General features: G+C 44.4%; 2 protein-coding genes across 3 annotated transcripts in view; one reads left to right on the top strand and one right to left on the bottom strand.

Moving 5' to 3' along the window:
• Window positions 1-3,549: 3,549 nt before the first annotated feature.
• Window positions 3,550-8,013, top strand: LOC119365057 (aldehyde dehydrogenase family 3 member F1-like). Of its 2 annotated transcripts, XM_037630645.1 has the most exons (9): window positions 3,552-3,922; window positions 4,037-4,105; window positions 4,214-4,310; window positions 6,205-6,411; window positions 6,482-6,711; window positions 6,809-6,969; window positions 7,040-7,130; window positions 7,322-7,471; window positions 7,582-8,013. In XM_037630645.1, the coding sequence occupies exons 1-9, from the start codon at window positions 3,686-3,688 to the stop codon at window positions 7,816-7,818; spliced, it is 1,479 nt and encodes a 492-aa protein (XP_037486542.1). In that variant the 5' UTR covers window positions 3,552-3,685; the 3' UTR covers window positions 7,819-8,013. The 2 variants fall into 2 exon arrangements, with proteins under 2 accessions (XP_037486540.1, XP_037486542.1); XM_037630643.1 differs by having other exon boundaries at window positions 3,550-3,922; window positions 4,037-4,310.
• Window positions 8,014-8,222: 209 nt separating this feature from the next.
• LOC119365058 (formin-like protein 3) overlaps window positions 8,223-15,823 on the bottom strand; it is an 11,941-nt gene continuing 4,340 nt past the window's right edge. The window contains exons 7-21 of the mRNA XM_037630646.1: window positions 15,533-15,823; window positions 14,732-14,855; window positions 14,096-14,167; window positions 13,042-13,140; window positions 12,879-12,920; window positions 12,724-12,804; window positions 12,582-12,632; window positions 12,422-12,503; window positions 12,248-12,342; window positions 10,604-10,675; window positions 10,394-10,510; window positions 9,708-9,776; window positions 9,565-9,631; window positions 8,824-9,124; window positions 8,223-8,552 (exon numbers count right to left, since the gene is read on the bottom strand). The exon at window positions 15,533-15,823 is cut by the window's right edge and continues 21 nt beyond it. Coding sequence (XP_037486543.1) covers window positions 8,991-9,124; window positions 9,565-9,631; window positions 9,708-9,776; window positions 10,394-10,510; window positions 10,604-10,675; window positions 12,248-12,342; window positions 12,422-12,503; window positions 12,582-12,632; window positions 12,724-12,804; window positions 12,879-12,920; window positions 13,042-13,140; window positions 14,096-14,167; window positions 14,732-14,855; window positions 15,533-15,823 — 1,396 coding nt within the window. The 3' untranslated portion in view covers window positions 8,223-8,552; window positions 8,824-8,990. The remainder of the gene's footprint in view (window positions 8,553-8,823; window positions 9,125-9,564; window positions 9,632-9,707; window positions 9,777-10,393; window positions 10,511-10,603; window positions 10,676-12,247; window positions 12,343-12,421; window positions 12,504-12,581; window positions 12,633-12,723; window positions 12,805-12,878; window positions 12,921-13,041; window positions 13,141-14,095; window positions 14,168-14,731; window positions 14,856-15,532) is intronic.

Below are 15,823 nucleotides of genomic sequence, written 5' to 3'. Positions count from 1 at the left end.
TTTCTTTCACACGCGTGGTTCTCACAATGATATCAATGTGCTCCAACGATCTCCTTTGTTCAATTTTGTGATGGGGATGCTTCGGTGTGCAACTAGCACAGCTAGAAAATGGGGTATGTACTACCTTGTTGATGGCATCTATACTCAATGGGCGGTGCTTGTGAAGACTATATCCAAGCCCTAAGGTAACAAACATTGTCTCTTTGCACAAATGCAATAAGGTGCTAGGAAGGATGTGGAGACGACATTTGGAGTGCACCAAGCTCATTGTCGGTATTTCTCATGGAGGTGCAATAATGTGGAAACAAGAGACACTTGGGCAGCTGATGACATGTTATGTATCTTGCACGACATGATTGTGGAGGATGAGGGCGATGGGGCATCCCCACGCATGATTCTGAGAAGCCCGGAGTTCAAGTACGCCTCACGGAAAAAGATGCGGAGCATGTTGTGAACTTTCTAGAGATGCATCGGTAACTTTGAGACCAACAGGTGCATACAACTACTCAATAATATTGTGGAATATATTTGGATCCACACAGGAAATCGATGAGTTTTATGTTTCAACTATGCACTCCAAAAAATTTGTTATGTTTGAACTAAGTATTTTTTATGTACAAATCATGGATTTGAGGTTTTTAAAGTGAGGGTTGTGGTTGCAAAAAAAGGACATTTGAGGGGCGGGGTGATACTATCCGGACACGCCCATGGAAGTTTAGGGGATGTCGAGGGGTGGGGGGATTTGTTCACTCTGGTTGCAGATGTTCTAACTATCACAAAAAGAATGTAAACTAAAATTTATTGCCATCTAATATATGTTCGGGGAGAAAACCAAGGTCCAAATCCATGGGGAAACTATCCCTTCCAAATTAAGAAGTCTAAAAAATAGAAAAGGAGAAGGTAAGGAAAAAAGAATGACCACACAAATGACAACCTAATGTAGCACTATCTGTGAAACGTGCCTTGGGGACATCCCAGAACGGTACACCTTCTATACCAATGCATTAGGCACATTACAAAAATCAGATAATGCTAAAACGCTTACGATGCAATAACACCCATCTTGTTTCCCGTTTCCTGCCACGAACAAAGGAAAATCAATCAACAGAGTGTTGACACGAGATTTTGGCACGGCACAAAAGGCAAATAAGATGGCCTCAAGTGAAAGGGTTTTCAGCATGAAAAGTTTCACGTCACCGAGTGGAACAACTTTGATGATTCGGTTATCGTCATCCGACCTTATCTTAGGGGCCGAAACTGCACTCCGAGTGGCAGAATTTAGTGTTCCGAGTTCTTTTCGTCCGGTTACGCCTTCAAGACAACCTTGGATGAAGGAGCACTCTACAGGGATTGTCTTCGTCTCGTCGAGGCGATAGATTTTCATATATAAATCATCTCAATCCGAGTTCATATACAAAAGTTAGAGACAATACACTGCAGACCGAACCTAAACGGAAATATGGCGCGAGGTACCAGACACCCTGTCTGATGGGTTGCGTGATCAATTCGACCCTCATGAAGGCCTTGAATCGAAAAACCCTCAACACAAAAAGGTTTCCTCACGTCGAGCCGATTGATTCTCGTATATAAATCGTCTCAATCTGAGGTCGTATGCGACCTAGAGAGGCAAATCAAGATTAGGCTGTGTTTTCAGTCGGGAAATCCGAATGAAAAGCTTACCATCCGAGTGAAAACTTATGGATCGAGTAAAAGATTGCCGTCCAAGTGAAAACATAGTCATCCAAGTGAAAAGCTTATCATCGGAATGAAAGCTTGCCGATTAAGTAAGAGACCCGAGTGAAAACTTACCGATCAAGTAAAAGATTGTCGTCCGAGTGAAAATATAGTCATCCGAGTGAAAAGCTTATCATCGGAATAAAAGCTTGTCGATCGAGTAAGAGATTGTCGTCCGAGTGAAAATATAGTAATCCGAGTGAAAGATTGTCTTCCAAGTGAAAATTTTGCCATCCTAGTGAAAGTTGTCGTCCTAGTGAAGAAGTCCAGTCGGGCGATCCGAGTGAAAGATTGTCTTCCAAGTGAAAATTTTACCATCCTAGTGAAAGTTGTTGTCCGATTGAAGAAGTCCAGTCGGGCGATCCGAGTGAAAGGCTCTAATATCCGAGTGGAGAGATCCAAGTGCTCCGACAAAAAACTGAAGATGTGTCCGAAAGGTTATCTAGATTAGCTCGGATTAAAAAGTGTTCAACATGGAAGTTGTGCGTGTCGTTGAAACGGTCAACTTTGGTTTTGGTGTCATCATCATCTGAGATAGTATACAGCCTGCAAATTCACTAGAAGACTCGGACAGTCCAGTCAGCTACATGACCGAGTCCGGCTGGATGGTAAAGATGACCTCGTAGAGTGTTCAAGATGGCCTTGTTTGAAAAAGTGACCAACACGAGACTTGTTCGTCTCGTCGAGACGCACAAATTTGATATTTGAGCCGTCTTGATCGGAGGTCATATACAAATTTGACGGCCCACGCAAGGAGGAAGACGGAAGTTCGGGCCAGATTCAGACTGAATCCGAGTTGGACTGGAACTAGGACTCTAGGACGTGAATTAATGTAATTTTCCGTGTAAGGAAAGCCTAGATGAATCCTTTGCTTATGGGAAGTCCAGTCACCTCTTATATATGTAGGAGGTGATGGTCGTTTGAACAACGCCAATCGAATCAATCAATCTATTACACTTTTGCGTTCATCTATATTTATCCCGCACCCTTGTATCTTTCTTTCTCGTTCTTCGTTCGTTCTTCGTATTGGAGGGCAGCGATCCACGAGGCTCTAGGGACGATTAGGTCTACCTGGAGCAGCCCATAGTCGCCACACTCCCTGACGGGGTCCCTCCCGGGCATGCGGGGTTTCGGGTCTGCAAAAGCGTCTGCGGTGCATCACCCCCACGTCGAGGGTACACTTGACGTGTTCGTGTGTCAACCCAGAGGACGTGGGACGTACGTGCCTTCAATGACTTGAGTGTACCGAGCACAACATGAAGTTGTCAGTTCAGCAAATAAACTGACTTTAGCAGGATGATTTGCATGCAAGAGTATTACTCCCTCTATAACAAAATATTTGTAACTGGGGAAACTTGTACTAGTTTTTCCCAACTATAAGTATTTCGCTACAGACGGAGTAGTAATTAGCAAATAAACATCAAGTTATCTTGTTTTTCTCTCCGGGTATGTTGTGATGCATCATCTAAGACGTCCAATGCACCGGAGGGAGTACAACGTTCATGTAAGAAAATGCGCAACGTGAAGCACACTTGATACGAACGCATATGCGTGCACGTCGCCAGTTCCCAATCGGACCATGCTCCATGCCCAATCATATCATGCATTCAACCAACGAAGCAGCGGGCCGCGGAATGAGGATGCACGCCCTCCAAGGAACAATGCCGGCCAACCTACACCCGACTCTGAAGATGCACTTACGGCAACGGTACACCAATCAAACCCGAGCTGCAGTACACCAATCAAACAGTACACCAATCAAACCGGAAATAATTGCAGTCGACTGCGCCGGTACCCGCATTGAAGCCCCGTGCGCAGCATGGGCGCGAGACCGTCGCGATAAATGGGCCTGCAGGCGAGCGAGCCGTCACTTGCTCACACTCACAGTGGAGCAGTGGAGCAGCAGAACAGAGCGAGCGAGTGAGATCGAGAGGGAGGGAGAGCAGAGAGCATGGGCTCAATGGCGACCAGCGTAGAGGAGATCGGCGCGGCGGTGGCGCCACAGGCGGTGGAGCGCCGCCTGGGCGAGCTGCGAGCGACCTTCGAGAGCGGCAGGACCCGGCCCCTGTCGTGGCGGCAGTCCCAGCTGCGCGGCCTCCTCCGGCTCCTCGCCGACAAGGAGGAGGAAGCGTTCCGCGCGCTCCACGACGACCTCGGCAAGCACCGCGCCGAGGCCTACAGAGACGAGGTTCTTCCCCCTTCGTTTCATCTGCACCGTAGCACGTCGTCGTCGTCGTACGCCGCGCTCGCAGCCGTCCATATATACAATCTGAACTATGCTGGTGGTTTTGGGGGTGTTTAGGTCGGCGTGCTCACCAAGTCAGCCAACGCCGCGCTGCGGGAGATCGGGAAATGGGTGGCGCCGGAGAAGGCAAGCTCGACTCACTATTTGGTCACTCTGCAATGCATACTGTTCGTTCGCATCGCACCCCAGCTGCTTTTGGGGCCTAACTCCGCCGTGTCATGGATGGGGGCGCAGGTCTGGGTGCCGCTGGTGGCGTTCCCGGCGAGCGCGCAGGTGGTGCCGGAGCCGCTCGGGGTCGTCCTCATCTTCTCCTGCTGGAACTTCCCCTTGGGTAAGTACTCTCTTGATTGACAACCAATCTCTCATTTTAACTAGAAGTACGTTGTACTCTTTCGTTTCTCTTCTTGCGAGTTGTAGCCCGATTAATCCTGCACTCAAGAGTCAAGAACTAGGGTAGTACAGTACGACACAGTGACTCCCACTCGTGAGACCGCGAGAAAAATGGCTCAACTCCTATCAGTAGTAAAAAAATGGTCCATTCCATTCAGTAATACTAGTAGCATTACTGAATTTCACATTTCTACCGAGTGATATCCCTGAATTTCACATTTCCGCGCATGGGTCTACTGAAGTTTCACAGTTTCGCTCACTGGTCCACTTAATTTCCCTCCCCATACAGCAGGCACATGCGTACCAGCTAGGCTATGGAACTATACGTGCATGAATTAGCACGGCGCTTCTGTGATAGCTGCACATACAAAAGTGAACCACCCCATCAGTCTCTCTCGCCTAGGGAGTCCAGTACTCCGGTACCACTTCAATAGGGACAGTTCATCAAAATGGGTCGATTTCTTTTCACGAATATGCAAAGCTTGCCCATCATCTCATTGATAGGTAAAACAAGAGTAACATAGATAAGAGGGGGGAAGTGGGAGAGGACACAGCACGGCATACACTTGCCTAGCTCGAACTCGTTACCTGAATTGCCATGTAGTACACGTTAGCTGAATTATAAATCAGATTTACGGCCACTAGTTGCCTTCTCAGCGGTCCGATAATCATCCGACGGCTGAAAGAATATGCATTCATTTTTTTCACAATAAAAAGATGAGGAATCGTCCGTCGGCTGTGTTGACCAGGAGTTATGGGCAGGGGCACACTTACGACGTCGGCAATCCCTTCAAGAGTACGCAAGCCATGTCAACATTGATCTTCTCTCTTGTTTGATGGCGACTTTTTTGTTGAGGGTCCGATGGTGATTTCATTTTTCTCTCTTTTTTTTCCGGGTGAATGGTGATTTCTTCAAACACCCAGACTAAAGATGACTCAGTTACGCAGAAATATTGCGTTGTAGTACTAGTTTTGATGTGAGAAACCTAGAGAATTTTCTAAAAGAAAGTGGTTGATAATATATCAGTTACCCCGCAAAAAAAAAACTGTATTATATCAGTCTAAACAAAACACTTGTGTCGTGAGTGCCATGTACTACGACAAAGGGGTTTACCTTACCAGCGAGAGTGAAGGGACCGACGGAGGAAGCAAAGGACTTTTCTTGGATCGCATATGGACCAGGGAGAACCGCCTTATTCTATTTCTCCCCCAATCCGCAGCCTCCGGCCAAGCGCCTTCAATTTTTTCCATGTGCCTTCCCTCGTCCGTTTGCGCGTCGGTGAAGCCCCGGCCCTGATTGCGCCATGCTCTTTTAATGCAGAGTCATACGCTACGCTAGTTCCGCTCACATGCCGTGCAACAGCGCTTGCAGCTCCAGAGATTTCACTACGTACGTACTGTTATCGCATGGATCTACCTCCGTCAACGACGTACATAAGCTTATGTCATGGATCCCGGGAGGCCGGGAGGCAATAAGCTGCTGGTCCACTGCCTATGGAACGGACGCAACGCACCACGCTGTCGTAACTTTATCCTGTAGCACATCTCAAATTACACCCTGTCCGGTTTCGCCAAACATCGCATTGACGACCTGGCAGGCATGGACAGTGGTACCACCTCAGCTGGCGGGGCCAAAAACTCCAATTCCCGGTCTCACCAGCAATGGTTAAAAACGGCCATCCTAGAGTTACCGTGCTTGCTCAAAGTTGGTCAATGGAAATTGATCAATTGGATACCTACTAACGTACGTACTGAACGGGGGAACCAGTCTAATTCTCTGTGTTACTACATCGTCTCCATGATGATGCATGGTCGGTATATATGTACGTGCGCAGGTCTTTCTTTGGAGCCGCTGATCGGGGCCATAGCGGCGGGGAACGCCGTGGCGCTGAAGCCGTCGGAGCTGGCGCCGGCAACGGCCAAGTTCCTGGAGGAGAACATAGGCGAGTACTTGGACGCCACGGCGGTGAAGGTCATCCAGGGCGGCCCCGCGGTGGGGGAGCAGCTCATGGAGCACAGATGGGACAAGGTCCTCTTCACCGGTACGGTCAACTTCCAGGCCAGCAAGCAGTTAGTACAGTGCTAATCACATAGGACCCTTGGCATTGGCAGGGTGCCCGCGCGTGGCGCGCGTGGTGATGGCGGCGGCGGCGAAGCACCTGACGCCCGTGGCGCTGGAGCTGGGCGGGAAGTGCCCCTGCATCTTCGACGCCGTCGCCGGCAGGAGGAACCTCCAGACCTCGGTGAACCGCGTGATCTTCGCCAAGTGGTCGTCCTGCGCCGGCCAGGCCTGCATCGCCATCGACTACGTGCTCGTCGAGGAGCGATTCGCGCCCACCCTGGTACGCACGCACGCACGGTTTTGTCTGGTGGCTACGTAATTCTGATCAGATCATTCTAACCACACGTCGCGTGCTCGTTTCTCCTTGGCTGATGAAGATCAAGGTGCTCAAGTCGACGCTGAAGAGGTTCATCGCCGATCAGGACCAGATGGCGCGGATCGTCAACGGGCGGCATTTCCAACGGCTGAGTAACCTCCTCAAGGACCCGGCGGTGGCGGCATCCATCCTGCACGGCGGCGGCTTGGATGCCAAGAACCTGTAAGTCGTACACCCTGAACCCATCTGCATATTCCTCGTCTCCGTCCTCATCAAAGAAAAACTTCATCAGGTCCATCGAGCCCACGATACTGCTGAACCCGCCGCTGGACTCCGCGATCATGACCGAGGAGATCTTCGGCCCTCTGCTCCCCATCATCACGGTACCAATTACGTCCTTTTTTTCTAGTTTTTTTTTTCTTGTTGCTGCATTATATATTTGTTGGAGCTTAGATTTGACATCCTTAAAAAACATCTAGATGTGAATTAGACAAACTGTTACTTCTAACCCAACACCAAACCCGAGGGCGAAGAAGATGAATGAAAATGCTGTGTCTTCTTCCTTGTGGTACAGGTGAAGAAGATCGAGGACAGCATCGCGTTCGTAAGGGCGCGGCCGAAGCCGCTGGCCGTGTACGCCTTCACCGACAGCGCGCCGCTGAAGCGCCGGATCGTGGAGGAGACGTCGTCGGGGAGCGTCACCTTCAACGACGCCGTCGTACAGGTACGCCGCGCCGCCTGTACCAGCCGCCTGTACCAACGAGAGCTACATTTTCCTCTGACCGGTAGTACGTGGTTTAACTACAACTCCTCGATGGATTTGCGTGCGTGCAGTTCGGGGTGGACACGCTGCCGTTCGGCGGCGTGGGGCAGAGCGGGTTCGGGCAGTACCACGGCAAGTACTCCTTCGAGATGTTCAGCCACAAGAAGGCGGTGCTGCGGAGGGGCTTCCTGGTGGAGGCCATGCTGAGGTACCCGCCGTGGGACAAGCAGAAGATCGCCATGATGCGCCACCTCTTCCGCTACGACTACGTCCGCTTCATCCTCACCTTCCTCGGCCTGCGGAAATGAATACATGCACGTCTGGGTTCGGCCCAGGAAATTAATTATTATTCGGTGAATGAGTGGATGAACAAGTACATGAATAAACATACCACGTTAGTTTGTACTTATAAGGATTGCGTAGCAGGTTTGCACTCGGTACTTGCTAGTGTACCAATAATAGAAGAAGAATGTTCTTTTTGCATCCAGTCTTGTCCATGATCCCTTTTTTTGTGTATTTGTTTGACAAACGCCCCGATTGGAACTCGGGTGTAAAAGTCCAAAAGTGCATCACATATACTGTGCGTGCGTGCTTACAGTATACTATGAAACAGAATACGTCGTTTCTCTATCTCAGATAGTATTTTCTGGAATTTGTCATGAATTAGGCCCCTACTTAGCACCAGACACATCCTTCAGGCGCGCACTGCACATAACAACAATAATAATAATTGCATAAAGGCACAATACATTGTAGCCTTGTAGGAGCTTCGTTAACTGGCTCACGCACTCTGCGAAAATGGCACCAGTCTGCTTGTTTGTTGATGATACAGGAAATTTTACAACAATCATGAACTTTTTGCTTTGCTTCCACTTGAGCTAACTTTATGTACATGTAAGAAAGCTATGTATCAGCAACTGCTATATATACAACACTACAGCGGCCTCAAGCCTCCCTGCATTTTGTATCAGGAATGTTTGCCACGAACCCACCCGCTAGTGAGAATCACAAAAAGTTCCTTAGCTTGCAAACCGCGAGCAACCTGCGTATTTGTTTTAAGAAAATAAGCATGAAAAATAAATCCCAGCACAGCCACTAAAGGCAGCAAAAATGAAAAACATATTTCTAGGGCAATCTGTACAATGCACATACAAACAGTAAATAAGCCTGCAATTCAGATATAATTTAAACTGAAACAGGAAGTTCATGCAGATTGCAATCACTAAAACAGCATATAAAACATTAATACTTGGTTACCGGTGAAGATGCAATATAATTTTAGTTCCAACAGGGAATGTAGCTAAGGACATTACCATTTTAGTGGATGACGCGCAGCCAACGAGCCTAAGCCTTCTGACGTTACACCTCTGCGTATACTGCATTGAGCATCAAAAAGCAGAAGCGGCCTCCGGTGTATGTAACATTCTGCGGCAGCTCCTCAGCGGGGTCACAGAGATGGAAGATTGGCTTAGAAATTTCCTCACTCCGATCCTTTTATAGTAGACATACTTGCCTTTTCCTTTTCCATTTTCTTCTTCTCAGCTTCCACAGTTCGAGCATTTTCATCACGTGATTTCTTGAACATATTCACGAAAATAACCAAAATCGACGTAACTGAGAACAGAAAAGCAAGAAAGCATCAAGGAAATATCAAAAAGTAAATACTGTTGTGCTAAAACAACTAAGTTCATATCAATACAAAAACAGAAGCATGTTGACTCAATTCATAATGGAACTAAAAGAACAGAGAATGCCGCTTGATAGACCATTCCCTAGAAACAGCAATTCCATTCGAAGAAATGCACTGTTTGGACAACAAAATGTTTGGACCTATGAGAGGAACTTCCTCAAGGGATTATGGGCAATGCTTTGAAGTTTTTTTTCCTTCTGCTAGTGCGATCAGCGAATTGTCATAGTGAAATTGATAAATATGATATTACTCAAAGATGTAACTTCACTGACCACCTTCGACGTATGATGAGCTAAATATGTGGACATAATTAAGAGAACAATGCCTAATAAAGCTGTAAAATATTATAAAGGCCACACAAAACCTTGCTCAAAAGGGCAGCGAGCTGGATCTTCACCAAAATACTGAGCTAGGGAATCGGCATTCCTTCCCTGCAAAACAAATGTCATCAAGGTCTTACACAAACATAAGGCGTTTACAAGAATAACTTTTAAGGCAGGGGCTCACCACTTCTGAATACAAGGAAATGAGGGACCTAACTACAGCTTCTGCCGAGTCGAGAAAGGATGTCAATGCCTGCAAAAGCAACTGATCTCAGTTCACTCGTAAAAGAATCATTATTGATTTCGCACAACTAATCTCATCAGATATGCTTGCTTTAGAGTTTAGGAGTCCCCGAAGGTCACAACTCCTACCGAGTCCAGGGTTCGGACTGTACACGGTGTTATTGCTGAACTTGATGCATAATAGTGAATGTCGATGATTCCCTGAATTGTGTATCACTTCTGTTCAGTAGCTAGAGAACATTTTGTAAGCCGGCACATTCTTTGACTTTATGTTCTGAGCAATTTGTTCAAGACATGGAGCCTTGCGGCACTTCTTTTCGACTTGAGAGGTGGTGCATATTTATTCCATTATAGAAGCAGTTAGTGAATGGATGATGCAGAAAAACATGCACTCTGTAGTCCTACTATACATAAAGTTCAGAGAAACACTGAAACAAGTACACATTGAATGTCTGGGGATAGCTAATTCAATAATTTTGTAATAATAACATGGTTTAAGTTGTGTCATTTCTTGTCCTGAGCGAGTAAAATATAAGCTCCTTAAACCAGTGGGCTAAATGTAAACAGAACAAATATGCTCAACATCTAACAACTCTGAAAAATAGACAAAAGGGAACTATTTCTTACCTTGCGGAAGCCAACAGATATTGCTCCATCGTTCACTGAAGCAGCTAACTCCTGCTCAACCTTCTCAAGACCTTTGTTTATTGCTTGCATTTCTTCAGCAAGCAACTTCAATTGGATCTGGGGTGATTAACAAATGCAATTGTGGAGCAACATACTTGATGAGTAGCTCGATGGTCATCCAAAATTGCTATTAACAGATAACTACAGTACCTTCGAAGCTGCTTCCAGATGAATCAGGTCTTTGTCAAAATCAAGAAGCTCAGGCAACTTTTCAGCAAGAAGCTAGCATGTAATAGAGAAAGATAAGGTAAACTGCACAAGCCTGCAAAAGCAACTGGCAAAAGGACAGACCCAGTGCTATAAGCTCCCACACCAGGTGGGGCCTGGGAAAGGATTATACAAGGCAAGCCATACACCTGCATAGTACTCCCTCCGTTCGGAATTACTTGTCGCAGAAATGGATGTATCTAGACATATTTTAGTTCTAGATACAGCCATTTCCGAGACAAGTAATTCCGAACGGAGGGAGTACAATGCAAAGAGGCCGCGTCGAACCCAGGAGCACTTGGCACGAGCATGAGCAACTGGCAGACTATTAAAAATATGCATAGGTACATGCAATTAGAAACTGAGTCAAAGTAGCTAATCTTCCATTAAGCTGCAGAATACTACTCCCTCCGTTCCCAAATAATTGTCTTTCTAGCCATCTCAAATGGACTACAACATACGGATGTATGTAGACATGTTTTAGAGTGTAGGTTCACTTATTTTGCTCCGTATGTAGTCACTTGTTGAAATCTCTAGAAAGACAATTATTTAGGAACGGAGGGAGTAGATAAACAATTGCCCACGTGCACAGCACCATAATTTGGGATACTGGAACGAGGCTGATTCCTGCACAGTGACCAGTAACAGCCTGCCGTTTGGAGTTTACATGAAAACCATGACTATGCAGAGAACTGGCAGAAGTTTACAATCCAACTAACAACTCCTGTGGAAGCCATCGATAACATTTACACCAATGACCCCTCACTTCCCAAGGGATTGTGATTTATATAGGTTATATCATCAAAAGGCAGCTCAAGATTAAGATCCAGGATAGGTATTGAGGTGCCTGCGGCTGGCCAGTTCCAGTTCTAAGCTCAGACCAAGCATCAGATGAGACCGCTCTTGAGAAAAACTAATCCAATCAGATACGATCCCAATTAAGATCAGATTGTTCATGCTCCTAGAACTTACAATCGACCAGTAAATTTACCGACACTGATCCAGCCATCAGGGTGAAACACAACAACCTGGTGACAGGCTAATAATGGGTGTTCGGAGCACCCTATTATTGTTTGTTTGATCTGTATTAGTAATTGATACACCCAGAGCTGATCCGTGAAAGAAAATCTTGAGCAGACTGAGCTAATATGCAACAAACAGACATCTCCCACAGAGTCATGACTGCAATTGCCGCGAAAACATCATGTATTTCAATAGTTGAGGCTGATATTCAAACGGTTTTAGAGTTCAGAGTTGAAAAATGAACCTCTGCTAGAGTTTAGGTTGGAAAGTGGACTTTATTCCTATATAAAATATTCAAACTACGACAAGATGCATGATTCCCAACTTTAAAGGCTCAGGTAAATTACTGTTACTAAGCTACTAGCACAACAAGATTGCATAGTAGTATAGAAAAGAACATGTATCGTAAGTCCATAAGAAGTGGCATAGTTTTCTGCAGTAAGATATTAAACCCTAACCAGCATTGTATTATTGTGTGGTATGGCCAGTGGTGAAGATGGACTGAGAGGAATCTTAGCATGCAAACCAGTGTGCATAGCATAACACTTTATGCCGAGTGCATACCTTGCATAAATAGTGCATTAGTGTCATCTTATTGTTCCTAGCTCGAGTATCCGATAGTTTAAGAAGACTATCTAATCTGAAGCCAACAGCAGAACCTGTTCAGCACATCACCGTATCAGACGATGCTATTAAACAAAAGGCATTCCATGCAAATTTTCTACACTGATTTGGTACCTCGAGCTGTTCCTTGATTCAATGCATTCCCTAATGTGAGAATGGTCTGCATTATCTGCCGTAACTTCAGAGACTCTTTCACCTGCACAAAATAAAACATTAAGCCAGTCTACGTGTAAGTTAAAACTTTACTCAAGAAAGAGATGATACAACGTTGTACCTCTTTTGTTGCATCATTTATGGTGGTTAAGTTAGTTCGTAACTCATCAGCCTGACAAAGAGCAAGACATCACATTACAACTGCAAGTTATGGAGAAAGTGAGATAATCCAAGTAATTAACCGATGGACGAAGACAACGGACCTGTGTTGAGAATGCAATTCTGAAAGCAAAAACTCTTAGTTTGGACTCGACGCGAGGAACTTTCATTAGCTCCAGGAAAAACTACAGCAAAGTTGAAAGCTTCAATCAATATATTCAAAGTGGCACACTATATGCAACCAAAATATTAAACCAACCTGTTCACATTTTCCAAGCATTTCTTTGTTGCCGTTATAGTTCTGAGCTCATAGAGGAAAAGGATAGCGAATTAGGACAAAACAGCATCAGATACTAAATGATAAGGAATATGTTACAGATCATGAAATGAAAAAAATAAAAGATAGTAGTAAGCAGAAGCACCTTCAACATCTCGATCTCTTCGTTTGTAGGGCAAAACTTAATGAGATTCTCCACTTGGTCATTATCAAGAACAGACGTATCCAAAGCCAAGATCGCGCTCTGCAAGATACAACCATTTCAGAGAAAATTACATAGGAACACTAAAAAGTATCAGGCTAACAGACATTTGTTAACAGCACCATTTGAGCAGATTAATAATGTCAGTGTGATAAATTAATTAGAAGATAAACGTGGATCGAGAAAGCCACACAACTCAGCAGTAACTTGCATGTATGATAACCATATACAGTGGTTTTACATTACCAAAAGAGAGTCTGAAAGGCATTTAAGTTTCCCAGTGCCCTGTAGGCTTACGCAGCCTAATGTTAGACCACTGTATGAGTGCAAATTAAACAAGAAAAACCTAGGACTTATAGTAATAATTTTGTGATGGCAGAAACTTTCATGCATAGTGTATGGAAGATGTTAGCAAGATTTGTGTACATCGCCGAATCTATTAATGTATGATAGCATACAAGTTTACACTTAAGCAAATACCAAAAAAAATGCAGATGAAGGTTGTCAACAAAGGTATTAGCTCCATCAAAAGTTGTAAAAGAATAGAAACGGGAAAAGGAAAAGTAATATGAATACAAGCTTCAGATATTCAGGACAGTACTCCCACAGCTCAACAATGTAGTGCATATAGATTTTTTTTCAAAAGTCAAACTTAAAAAACTTTGACCAAGTTTATAGAGAAAATTATCTATATCTATAATACCAAACATATACAAGATGACAATATATCTCATGATGAATCTAATAATATGCATTGCATATTCTAAATGTACATAATTTTCTCTACAAACTTGGTCAAACCTTCAAAGTTTGTAAATTTTGGCTTCCGAAAAAATCCATATGCACTACATCATACAACGGGGGGAGTATAAATAATTACATCATCAACACAGCACAAAATTCTCTGAGATGTCACTATTCCACGGGAGAAATCATGTGCATCTTTTTTTTGTCACAGAGTAGAGAGGGTAAGTAATAACACACAAAGGATACTCACAATCATATCAGGAAGAGGCATTTTGATTTTGGTAAGCATGATCTCACAATTATTTGCTCTTCTCATATCAACCTGTAATGAAACTAGCAGAACAATTAGTCCATGGCCTAATGGAATTAACAAAATTTCTAACTCCTCATGCTAGAACATAATGCTGTTGATTGCAAATAACTGAAGATGTCAAGAAAACAGAAGTTTGGTGTGGAATGATGAATGGAACAAGAATGCGAGAGAGAAAACTATTCAAAAGTCCCTTCAAAAGGACACCTATTGCAGAAGGAAGTACCATACATATGAAAAACCATAATTTCATACTTTAAATGGAAAATACATCAAAATAAGTTAGTGTCAATCAGTTGAGCACTTACAAGGAAATAAAATATAGATTCACTTAAGAAAGAGCAGTAATCATGCATATCGTATTACCACGAAACAGTTTTAATCAAGAATGGTTTGAAAAACCTGAGATTCAGGGCTTGATAATTCAACATACCACGAAAAAAAATCAAATAACAAGTTTAAGGTAACAAGTATGAAAGGATTAATGTGCTTAAGGTAGAAACACAAGAATGAAAGTTCAAAAAAATTCAAGTTCCCTAAAGAAAATAAGTGCATTAAGAGTGTAAGTTTCCATACCAGGTGAACAATTTCTGGCTTGCTAATAGCTGAGCCACGCTTCGTTCCTCCTTTTACACTTGCATTGGTTGCAACAGCAGTGGAGAACAAGGTCTCTAATTCGGACATATCAATATCAGGAGCCCTGCAAAATAGTGCTCGACAGCATGAATAAATACAGTCTCAATACAGAGATTTCCCACATGTTAAACAAGGACATAGAATGCCAGGCCCATGTATTTTCTTTAGGGAAGCTACCAGCCTCATGTGGGCCTACTACTCAACCTCTTCCCAAAAAGGGGGGAAGCTACCAGCTTCCTATTTATTTGGATTGTTTTCGCGGCTGTAGCATGATATATGCTCCCTCCGTTCACAAATATAAGATGTTCTAACTTTTTTCTGAATCAGATGCATAGACACGTACTAGTAAATGTGTGCGTGCAATGCACGTTGATATTAGGTAAAATATTAATTGCACGTAAATATTAGGTAGGATATTATTTGCGTATTAATTATGTGATTAGCATTAGCATTAATATTTGGTATGATATTAACTGCACGCTAAACATGTTGAGCGCTCTCCATTGGAGCAGCCTGAGTCGTTGGATTGACCTGATTTGACGGACGGGATTTGTTGGATCTGCCCCTTTGGGTCTTTTTATATTGGTATAGATTATAGATGAAATATCCAAAACATCTATTTGTGAATGGAGGGAGTAGTTCATAAACAATGGATGTTGAATTTTATGCCTAGTGGTTTCAATGATGTAAAATCATCAACAGCTGAATTAAATGCAAAAATATTGGCAGCATAACAGTTACCTAGCCTGATTCCCTTGATTTTGGGCATCTGCCCAGAGACTTCCTTGCATTGCTCGTGTAACTTTCACCCAGTGCAAAGGCTTTAATGAAGCTTTCTTTGGGGGGTTACTTTGAAGCGCCAATCCAATGCCACGACCTTTTGCTGATCCGGTTGCTGCTCTTCCCCTTCCCAATACTGGAGGTGGTGCTGGTGCATTTGAGATTTTTGAGCTTGGTGGTGGAGGGGGTACAGTTCCAGGTGGTTTTGGTGCTTGAGGTGGTGGGGGTGGGGGTGCAGGAGCTTTCTTTCCT

This window comes from Triticum dicoccoides, chromosome 2B (genome assembly GCF_002162155.2).
Source record: "Triticum dicoccoides isolate Atlit2015 ecotype Zavitan chromosome 2B, WEW_v2.0, whole genome shotgun sequence".
NCBI lineage: Eukaryota > Viridiplantae > Streptophyta > Magnoliopsida > Poales > Poaceae > Triticum > Triticum dicoccoides.
The sequence above is the reverse complement of the archived record's forward strand: the minus strand, read 5'-3'. Positions and strand labels throughout refer to the sequence as shown.